This window comes from Schistosoma mansoni, chromosome 7, assembly GCF_000237925.1.
Source record: "Schistosoma mansoni strain Puerto Rico chromosome 7, complete genome".
Classification (NCBI taxonomy): domain Eukaryota; kingdom Metazoa; phylum Platyhelminthes; class Trematoda; order Strigeidida; family Schistosomatidae; genus Schistosoma; species Schistosoma mansoni.
This window is the reverse complement of record NC_031501.1, coordinates 8760318-8772466: the sequence shown is the minus strand read 5'-3', so window position 1 is coordinate 8772466 and position 12149 is coordinate 8760318. Positions and strand designations below refer to the sequence as shown.

Below are 12149 nucleotides of genomic sequence, written 5' to 3'. Positions count from 1 at the left end.
AGTGATTAAACAATGAGCAAGTATACATATCACAGTTCTTATAAAAGATCACAATCATGAATTCAATAGCCAATCAGGAAATATATCAGAATCTAACCATTGATTCAAGTCCCAATGGGATATTTCTTGTTGACAAATACTAACGAGCATAGAATTTTTATCCAAGGCTTTATGTTGATTACCTCTAAGTAGCTGTATATTTATTTAGTCCTTAGATAAGGATGGAATTCTAGCCAACAAGTTGCAATGTGAACATTATGACTTGATGTTAGATGGTTAGGAGTTTGTAGGAAAGCATGGAGAGCGCATCAATTCCCCCCAGGATTACAAGTACACTTTGTTAGTTAATAAGTGGTAAGTACTAAAGAAACCTATATCAATAGGGGTTTCATTTTAACTAATTTCAACTAATTAAATACCAAAATCACTTTAAGCTGAAAATAAAACCAATTAAACTTACAATCTTCTAGAGTTCTTGTTTGTGTATAAGCTGGCGGTGATAGACCTTTACTATTCATAGCAATAACTCGAAAAGCGTAAGCAGTGAATTTTGGTAAACCATTAATCTCATGATCCATTTGTCTTATAATCAAATTACAATGTACACGACTATAACGACCACGCATTGATGTACTAAAAGTAAAAAATATCCATGATCGATTGGCGAATTAAATGAAGAATTCTAGTGTAGTATAATCAAGATTATTATACAGAATAAAATCTTGTTTTCAATAATGGCACTGATAAATGTACCATACACAAAGTGAGGTGACGATATTGTGCGAAGATAGATGGAGGGAAACCAAATAGAAAAAGACTGTACCAGGGTCATAGTTGAAATCATGAGTCAATTAAAGCTAGCCCACTATCAAAAGCCTGGAAGCACTGGATGGCCGTTTCGTCCTATTGTGGGACTCCTCAGCAGTGCTCATCCACGATCCCGTCTCGAATTATTATTATTAACATGATAGCTATTAATACTTACAAGCTTAATCTTAATTTCAAGGTTAAACTTGACGAGTAACCGACTTTTACACATGAGTTGAATAGATAGAATGAAGATTTTGTAAGTAGAATTAACATAAACTAACAGGGGGAAAAGTTATTTGTTGTAAATTTATATCAATTTGAACATCGAAATCATTTGAAGCATTTATGAATGAAGAGACATCAAAACAAAAGATCTAGAGGAAGGTAACAAGGGGATACCAGTATACTGAATTGATCGATTTTGACACATACACACATACAATGTCTCCATCCAACACTATTGATCGCAATTATCTCGTGGACTTTAACCAGGTAGTGTGTATCTGCCAATACAACTTAGATCAACAGTGAATGACTGGGTGAATTTAAGTCATATCTTGGTTTTGGTCCCCTGAAACAGTTTCCTTGTTAAGTGATATTCTTATTTAATCACTGATACATGTTAGTGAATTCAGTTAGCAAGTACAGGTCTATGTACCCACTACTGAATCATACTATTTGTGTATTGATTACTGATACCAGATAACTAAATCAAAAAAATGGATCAATCCGGATTCGAACCTACAAACTTCATTGTAGTTGGAAGTCAACCTTTTTTTAATTCTTAAACACTGTTTCACATAATAATCCAACTTATTTAAGAAAAAAACCCTACCTATGCTCATCGTTTGGATCTTCAGGCCATGGAAGTTCTGTTAATTCTTCAATTGATAAACTATCTTTAATACGTTGTCGACAAATCCAATAACGATCAACATTACCATTTAAATGTTCCAATGCTGGATTATCCCAACTAACTATAATTGTATCAGAAGCAGTTCCATTGGCGATAAGACGACGAACTGGACCATCTGGTTCTGGAATTATTTGATATAATATAAAGATACAATATTAATAACAGATCAAAAATAAAAATCAACGAACATTCATAAAATTCAAGGTTATGGATGATCAGATAGGGTCATATTCATTATACGATCTCACTGGGGTTATTATAAAAATCAATACATACAAATGTTATATTACATAGGTAGATCAGTGGTATAAAGTACTAAAAAAGAATAATACATATATAGCCTCTGCCAGGGAAGTACTACTCACTGCCTTCTCACAGCATTACTGTTGTTTACGAAATTGAGAGGATGAAAATCCAATGTTCGGCACGAGCTTAACCGGGTTGGTGAACACAGAAAGTTCACTTAGGGGAGTTCAAAAAACCCTCATTCCAAACAAATGGTGCATATGGGTTGACTCCAGTATCCTGAGGGAACAAATGGCGTATGAACCAATCGTTGGTCACCGGCTACCATGGAACTGCATCTCCTCACGATGCCCCACTGCCTTGTGGATCACACCTTTAGGTCAAAGGCTCCGGGTGTGGTCCCCTAAGAAAACCATCTACTTCGGTTTGGTCAGCCAGGCAGTATCACAGCCCTCACATAAATCAAATATGATTTGTGTGGCGCATATATATCTTGTGCCCCTTGTACCAATATTTATGTGTTTTAATAAACAAATAGTAATGTATTCCCATGGATACCCAACATCTCCAGCGATGCTACCTTTCTTAATGAAAGAGAAAGTTTGATAAGATTGGACCTGAATATAAAACACCACATCATGTCTCATAAATTTTCGGTGGTAGGATTTCAAAACTATGGAACTTGAACCATAAAAGTAACTTACGAAACAAGTGTTTGTGACTGGTAACAAGAAGTTCTCCGTTTTGATTGTGGAGTCATCCTTCTATCACTTTTAACCTAGTTTCCTTTCCAAGTATCTCAAGAAGAAAGATCCTTCCATAATATGTGCAACCAAAAAATATTAACCATCAATGCATTTTTAGAAAACCTCGAGTAATATCTGAGTAAGAACCTTGGTAGTTATTAAAACACAAAAACTCAAAGACTATGCTTGAGCAAGTATGAAACACAAATGGAGACTATAGAAAAAATACACTAAATGGATACAGTGAACAAATATCAAGGGTCGTGTGTAGCTTGAATTTGTCAATTGTTGGATTCCAGCGCATTGTTCTACAGGTTAGGGGTATGTTTACGAAACCGAAGGTGTTGGGTTTGGTTCACAATAGTGTGATCGTGGACGAGCAATTATGAGGAGTTCCATGATGGGATGAGACTATTATTCGACGCTTCCACGTTTTCAACGGTTGTCTAACTTCGTGATCTCAATACAAATTTAACAATCTTTACAATCTCCAAACTTATAAATAAACTTACTAGCTTCTTGAGTAGTAAGTGCGAGAGCATTTTCAGCACTAGGTCCAACATCATTAATTGCAGCCACGGTAATATGATATTTTGTATACGGTCGAAGATTATTTAATTCAATATGATGTTGATTTTCAGATACATCAATTTCTGTAACATTAGGCTAGGAAATGAAGAAAGAAAACAATAACAAATGGGTATTGTGCAACTGAAGTTTACATATTCCATTGATTAGCAAACAGTTTTATCTCGTCTACACGACTAGTGAAGCAAGTTGGCAAACATCAGCCGAGCTTTGAATCCATGCCGAGATTCGGTCAAACATAAACCACCAGGGCTGATGAGCTTTAAAAGATAAATGAAATGGTTAGCGTACTTAACTACTGAACCCTCCATCACTAGTTCAGGCGCTGACACGGGCCAGTCTCAAAAAATATTTACATTTAGAGGAAGAAAAACGCATCTCAAACATACTTGGATTGTTAATCAAGGTGATCAGTATACTCTGCTTTTTTTTCTTAGTTGCCACCATACAGGACTATGTCATCTGTGTATTCTAAGTAGATTAGTAAATTTCCTGTTAGAAGATTGATTCCCAATAAGTTAGACGACGAAAGTGTCATCTCTTAAAGAATACATATGACAAATTTCAATTAAAATAGGGAGAGCAGATGACCCTGACGAATACTATTTGAAGTTATTAATTCTGAAGATGGTATGTCATAACCAGTATTATTTGAGTAAAGAACCTGTACAAGGTGAATGTACTTCTTGGGCACGCCTTTTAATGACACACACTCACATGAAGCTTCTTGATCAACAGATTCGAAAGTTGCTTTAAGACCAAGGAATAAAAGTACATACACACACATCAGTGAGTATTTCTATATTTCAGAACCAGACAAAGAGTGAATATCTGATCGACACACCCATACTCAAATTCGAAACCATTCAAGCTTTCCCAGGATTGATATTCATGATTCCTAGTTAAGTGCCCAAGAATTGTATTGACCTCGATTCGCGTAATTATTAAACAAACTGTATAATAAAAGATAGATATTTCAAATAACAAATCACCTGTTGAATAGACGACATCGGACCATTAGCACTTGGCTCTGAATGTGAATATCGAATTCTATACTGACGTATTGGTTTATTTCCATCACGTAAAGGTGGTAACCATGAAAATGATACACTTGTAGCCGTTGTTCTAGAACTATTATATACAAACTGAACAGAATCGGGAACAGCTAGAGAAAATCAAAAATAATAATCATGATAATCAAAACTTTAGAGTTAATAACATCATTCAAGACAAAAGATATCTACCGAAGGATCATTAGAAAAAAGATAGGTCATCTGGTTTCGTCACTTTGATGTTTACTCACAAATTCAACTGGTGTTTTGGAAAAACTTATATTCACCGAACTATCGGACAACTTCAATCGACCATTGGTGTTTGTTCTCCAGTGATTACTTCTGACTAACCAACATCAAAATATAGTGTACGTAATCTTGGGTTACACTTAAACTATTGGTTACATTATAACATGATCAATAGAATCTAATCGATACTATAAACAAAAAATAAAACCCTTCATCCATTGACTGAGGTAGATAACTGTCTCACACTCTACACGGATAAGACTCCACTAGTCACTGCTTCGCACTAGAACTCCAGGAAATCTCTCTTGAAACTAGTCACTAGTCAATACATAATTATTATCAGCATGCAGATTTGCGGAATCATAATAACCAAAGAGAATGGGATATGGTCGCGCAATATCGCGGCTTGAATGAAGTTAGACGTTGATTTCGAAAGCTCTGGGTTCGATTCCCGCAGATTGTAGATGTGCACTTCTAAGGAGTCTCATACTAGAACGAAATGGTCATTCAATGCTTTCGAGCTTTCAATAGTGATCTACTTTAGATCAGTTGAGGATTTCAATGAAACTTAACAAACTTCAAAACTTTATACCTATAAATCAACAAACTGATAAATCCTTCCGTTATTCAATCTGTACGTTTTTGTTGAGTTATATCGTTTTCTTCTGTTCAGAAGTACAAAATGATGATTGAATTTGAGATAGCGGAGATTTGTAGCTCAGATGGAGTTTTGTTTTCTGAACTGGATATCTTGGTCATGGAACTTTCATTATTCTTCTGAACAACATCATTAGCACAAACTTCAGATAGAAGTGAAGGCAAGACTATAGTTTATGGACGAGCCAATCAGAAGCGTTTGAGGGATTTCAAGGTCACAGCACCAATTTCAGTACCTGATGCTCATGTACAATCGGTTCACAAAGGATTTTAGAGAAGACTTGACAATTAAGCGGCTAAAATAAATGGGATTACTAAGAAGTTCCTTTATTTGTAATTGCGGTAATTAAATGACTTGTAGACCTTGTGCAGACTACCGTGATGTTGTCCTTCGATGTAATATATGTTGAAGGAAGACGTTTGCTAGAATAGGAACCTTTATCGCTCGATCCAGATTGAGACTAAGGCATATTATAGTGATTGCCGCGAACTGTATAATAAAAGCACCAGTAACATTGGTTGCAATAACTGCAGATGTTACTGAAGCTTCTCCTGTCCAGTAGTATGAGTATTGTAGGGACATATCCAAAATAAGAATGATAAACGTGCACAACCGTAGTACACACAAACAATAATGAAGCTATGTGGTCGAGGCTGAGAGGGTTTTTGTGACCTTATCATGGTTCCAGAGACCAGCTAATATGGAGCCATATGGATGAGTTCCTCTACCGTATGCATTACGATTTTGGAACCTTTGAACCTTTTTCTAACCTTGACAAGTTTTTGGACTATATGAAAGAAATGTATCCACCTTAATTATTTGGTTTTGTATAATATATTATTACTCTATGCTGACTGTTTCCTGATTGGTTAACATTTCTCAAGGTCATTTAAGATTCTTTCAAAGGTCATCCATAAATTATAGTCTCACCGAAGTGAAATGTTTGAATATCTCCATATAAATAATTCACAGCTTATCTATCCTGTAGACCTTCAGCTCAGAGAACAAAAAACACTCCACCGGATGACTGAATTACACAATGAAATTGAAATTACGTAAAAATGAATTAGTATTTTAAAAAAAGAAAACTTACAAATTACAGTAAGTCGTACAAATGCTTCTACTTCAATTGGTTGACCACGTGAATTACGATTATATTTATTAGAAGCTTTACATAAATATTCACCCATATGAACTTCTTTTAAATTTAAAAATTGTAATTGTTTATCTAAACCACGTTTATTAGGTTTAAAATATGAAACCTAAAGATAAAGGAACATATAAATATAAGTGATGATTGAAAACAATGAATAACAATATAAGAGTCCTTATAAGTAAAGATGGATAGTGGCTAGCAGTAGAATCCAGTTTGACATGTGTTACGTGCTATCTGGGACTCGTCAGCTGGATGTACCTGCATCTCAGACGTGTTGATATTCACTCTGGGACTCAAACCTAGTACCGTTCGCTTTAAACGTCATCGCGTCATCCACTTAACTAGTTAGTCCTGATAGCCACCTACTTGTGCAATGGGGTGAAGTTGAAATTCACTTGATGTTGTTTAATTGTATCTTCCCATTGTTATTTAGGACTGTAATTTATCAGTCTCTTGTTGGCATATGTGCATTATGTGCGGACTGCCTCAATATTACCTGAAGCACTACTAGCCACTATCCATCTTTGCTTATAAAGCTTGTGACTTCAGGTAATATCGAGGCAGTCCGCACAGGATGCACAATGCCAACAAGAGACTGATCAATTGCAGTCCTAAATAACAATGGGAAGATACAAGAAAACAACACTAAGTGAATATAAGGATCTGTTAGGATGAGTTTCTCTTTATCTAAAGATAAGATATTTAAGGACTTATTAATGTCAATGTGGTGTAAGCTATACTTATATCCATACAAGTAGTATATAATGATGGTCGAGCATTGAATGTATTTTAGTAGAAGATCAATAACAAAAGAATGGGACGGAATTGGTATGAAAATACATGAACAATGAACTCAGAGAAGATGGACTGATATTTGCAGAGGGAACAGTCAAGATTGAGACAATTGATTGATAGTTTGCAAATTAAGTGTGTACTGTGTGCTTATCAGATTTTACTGAGAAGGAGGGATTTCATCGAGCTGTGAGATGTCTTACGTATGCTAAACTATCGGCTACCTCGATGCGCATTAATGGCTGGTATAGGAGTGAATTGGGAGAAAGCTATGGATACCCAGACTAGAAAATGACTTCAGTTCATGAATTCATTGGCTAATGCATTGACTCCTGTTAACAGATACTGACCACCTGACTGGAGTTCGCCTGATAACGTCAATCAGTAGTTGAATATATTATATGAAACGAATCAGAATCAGCCGTAGTGGCTTAAATATATTCACTCTTTGTCTTCCCGAAGATCCTGAGATTTGAAATTATTTTATACCTTTAATTCAGAGAATTCATTCTTCCTTCTCGAATCAAACTGTATATTTCTGAAGTTTCCTATGATATGTCACGTCGATTGAACGCTATATTCGTTTTCCTAAGCTATTCTGTTAACCCACAGGCTAGAACTACTCAGAGACTTGAACACCAGAGAGAAGACGCAAGTATGAGAGAAAACACTTTACTCCAAAGTTCATTTTTGTACAGAAAATCATGGGTATTTATAAATGTTAGCGTCTGTTAAATGAACATCATATTTCAGCCAATCCGTTAACGACATATTATGCTACCGACAAATAGTAATACGCCACGTTGGAATTCTAGAATGTTCCATCATACTCTGATTGGCTAGGGCTCTTCGGCTCCTTTTGGGCCTCTGGAGGCTCTGTTGAAGTTCTCCGGAAGCCGACTCAACATCCTACAACTACTAATATTACTAACACTGTTACTATTATATCCTAGTGAAGATTAAATTACGGGTAACTTCAAAGAACTGTTAATGGAGTAATATTATAAATATATCCTATTGCATAGCTGTCTAGTAACTAGGTTATGCATATTTATATCCCTCGTATTATAAGCTTCATTTTGACCTATAGATTATTATTATACGATTTACTGTTCTCACGTTAAGTTTATTGATTACAGTCTCCCACGTTCATAGCCACTTTCTGGCTTGATCTTGTATAAATGTTATTTCCTATTTTATGGTGTGATGTAGTCCGTTTGGCTGGTATATAAACCAAGTATGATTGAAATAAATGATTCGTATAGTGGACGTTGTTATTGGCATTCTGGACTCAACTGGATGAGCTAGGCGAATAAAAGACTAATAAGGACGCTAGGTTGCTCATACCGATCAGACGCCATTGGTTTATCACAGTACTAACATTAAATACGTCGTATTTCGATTGGCAAATAAATCAATCATCAATAGGAACCGAAATCACCAACTACAGTCTCGCACACAAAAGATTAAACTCCAGGCGATTGAGTAAGAATTTGATGGTATACAAGTCTAAATCCCATCAATTCGTGATATTATATGACCATATTCCATTGTCTTCAGTGGTCACCTTACTCAAATTTGGTACAATCAGTTACCCAATTAGTGAACCGTATTAGATTGGAATGTTTGACAGAGAAAACATAATTCTAAAAAATGATTGATTCAAACAAATGAGTTTTATAATTTTGAAGAATATGTTCCTCACTTACTTGACGAAATAATATACCACTTTCTAAACCTTCTGTCGCATAGCTCTGACAATCCGCTAAACTAGGACTCCAATCTCTGTTAAACTCTGTAGATGGTGATGATGATGACTTGTCTGAAGGATCAAATGATAAATCGCGAAGATCAGAAAATATATTATCATCGGTTTTGAAAGGTTCTAATGTTACACCATCACCAACACGTTGTGTACTTCCACTACTACTTCTGGTCACACCATCAACGTAAGCCAATGGAACAACACATGGTTTATCAATAATTTGCCAACGTGATTTTGATGATAAACGATAATACCAAGATGCTTTTAAATCATCTGGATCACCGTAAACACTACAAGTTAAATTGAATCGAGAACCGCGAACTTTTTCAACGGCATCCAATGGATCAATACGTGCAGGTACTATCGTAGATATTATCGAGAAAAGAAAACGTTGCAAACGAATATGATCAATAAAGTAAAACTGGAATTTGAATAAACAAATTAACAGTTGACAGATAATCCACTTATGTGTTTTGTCTCTAGAACAGTTGTCAGTGTGTACTGCTGAAGAGCGTCAAACGAAACCGAAACAGTTATCCAATAACTTCTTGATTTACAGCGGCTGTCAGTACATGATCTAAACTATTCTTCGAAAAAGACAATCTATACAAACAACCTATCTTGAGAAGGTATATACTGATTTATTTTCAGTTTAAATTGAAAACAATAAGTAATTTGTGCACATTAAAACACCAAACACATCCCCTCAATTGATGAAACCATGGAAGGATGAAACGAGCATTCTAGATACTAAGCGAATAAGTACTTAAGAACAGGTTAACATATTTTTACAGCAGTAAAGTCTTTACTTGGAATCCTGAAGGGAAGAGGAAAAGAGAAAGGCCAAAGAACACACTGCGCCGGGAAATAGAAGCAGATATGAAAAGGATGAATAACAACTGGAACGAATTGGAAAGGAATGCCCAGGACAGGGTTGGATGGAGAATGCTGGTGAGCGGCCTATGCTCCTCCATGAGGGGTAACAGGCGTAAGTAAGTAAGTAAAGTCTTCACAAGTGATATTAGGTGACATGGGTTTGTATCTTACAGAGTGCATCATTTCACTCAAAATTAGAATCAAGTATCAAACCTAGGAACCGAGATTCTTATGAACTAGACCCTAATGATCTAATAATACAAGCTCTAAAAATAGCTCGTTCCTCAGTTTACTTCTCTTTACCATCAAAACAAATACTTCAGTTATACGCTGATGTATAGAATATTTTCGTAGGAAAGGCTTCTAACTACTTAATCGAAAGGAATTACTATAACGAAGTATCCTATCAGAATGTACATATTCCACCGTTGAGTAAGGCAAGAAATACTATCCAGTTACTTAAAATGAAGGTATAGGGAGCGGGAGCTTTAATTTTCGACTTAAAAGCTGACACTCAAACACTTGAACTACTAAGTCACTGCTCCACAAATAGGATAATATTATGACGGAACGGCTGTCTTACGTGTTTCGGTTTTCATTAGTATACAGATCGATATAAATTCGAGACGAATACCAAACCACATATAACTTAAGTACTAAAAAAATATAAACCTTTTCGTATATATAACTTCCTACTCACTACCTTCTCGTAGCGGGAGTTTTGTTTAAGAAATTGAGAGGATGAAAAGCGAATATCCGACAAGTGCTTTAACTGGGTCGGTGGACAAGGAAAGTCCACCTAGGGGAGTTGGAAAACACTCATTACAAACCAATCGTGCACATGAACTCCAGTATCCTGAAGGAACAAATGGCGTACTAACCAATCGTTTGTCACCGGCTATCATGGGACTGCATTTCCTTACGATTCTCCACTGCCTTGTGGATCAGATATTTAAGTCGAAGGCTCCAGGTGTGGCCCCCTAAGAAAACCACCTGCTTCGGTTTGGGCACCTCAGCAGTATCACAGCTCTCAAGCAAATCGAATGAGATTTGTGTGTCGCATATATATCTGGTGCTCCCTTGTACCAATATTTATGTGTTTAAAAAAATTAAAAATAAATATCATTTAACAAACGAACTAATTAACTTACCATGTACTTCTAAATTAACCGCTGAACTACGTTGTGCAGCAGTTGATAATCTACCTGGTTTAAGAAAACATAGAAATTCTCTTGGATCTGATTCATCTACATTGGATAATAATAAAGTACCATTGGATAATTGACCAATACGTCCATTTGTTACTTCAGATAATTGACTTACACTGACGTAGGAACCAGTAGCTAATTGTCGTTTTTTTTAAAAAGGAGAAGAAATTCGAAGAAAATTTTTATGAAATAAAACATAGCAAAATGTAATTAATCATTGAGTAGTAACCAACATCATCATGTTTGTCTAGTTGCATGGTGTTCATGGAATTGTATCAACCAAGTTGCAATGTATAGGTGACTTGATATCAAGTAAACTAAAATTTGATGGTATTTCGTTAGACATAGTTGAAAAATAAATCCAGATGAGAGGCTCAGTTCCATCAAGAATACAATTATGCTATGTTGAGAAGCATCAACTAGCATGAAACTTAACTTTAAGAGGGTTTCTTCTCAAGTCATACAAACCACTCTAAACTTCAAGATCAAAAATGAATACGACTCCACAGTCACTATTCTGTTTCCCTGGTTATTCTACTAATACATATTTGACGACGACTCAATGTATCTAGTCAGAACGTAAACGACGACGTACACTGACTTCGTATTTTATGATTATCGCAATTGCAGTACATCAACGAATACCACCCATCAATGCAATTATGATCTTATAATTGAATTATGCTTATCTCATATAAACCCAATGCCATGCAAATATACCAAACCATCAATCGCTAATCAACGCCATTTACTTTACTGAGGCTTATTGAAACCTGTTCATACTCAAATATTTTTTTTTATATTCTGTCGGCATTACAGACCAATTTGTTATATTCTACTCTATTTATTGTCACGATTTATTCCGCTGTCATGTCCATAAACGATTTCAAAGTCACTCATACGAACGTCTTATTTTATCGTCCAGACAATCACGACGTAAAGGCACGCTAACACATGGTAACATTCTCATTTTTGTCCGCATCTTTACGATATTTATGTATTCCCTTTTTACATAAGTATGACACTTTCTCATAATACACTCATCACCCCTTAAGGAAAAATTGTACTTTACCCGATATAGTACAAT

The 12149-nt window shown here is 35.6% G+C and overlaps 1 protein-coding gene across 1 annotated transcript in view; it reads right to left on the bottom strand.

Annotated features, from left to right (window-relative positions):
- Window positions 1-407: 407 nt before the first annotated feature.
- The window catches only part of Smp_164270 (putative cell adhesion molecule), a gene marked incomplete at its 3' end in the record, with an annotated part of 74651 nt that continues 62909 nt past the window's right edge, over window positions 408-12149 (bottom strand). The window contains exons 14-20 of the mRNA XM_018798778.1: window positions 11013-11197; window positions 8923-9399; window positions 6359-6527; window positions 4299-4471; window positions 3231-3384; window positions 1646-1847; window positions 408-633 (exon numbers count right to left, since the gene is read on the bottom strand). Of these exons, the coding sequence (XP_018653686.1) occupies window positions 408-633; window positions 1646-1847; window positions 3231-3384; window positions 4299-4471; window positions 6359-6527; window positions 8923-9399; window positions 11013-11197 (1586 nt within the window). The remainder of the gene's footprint in view (window positions 634-1645; window positions 1848-3230; window positions 3385-4298; window positions 4472-6358; window positions 6528-8922; window positions 9400-11012; window positions 11198-12149) is intronic.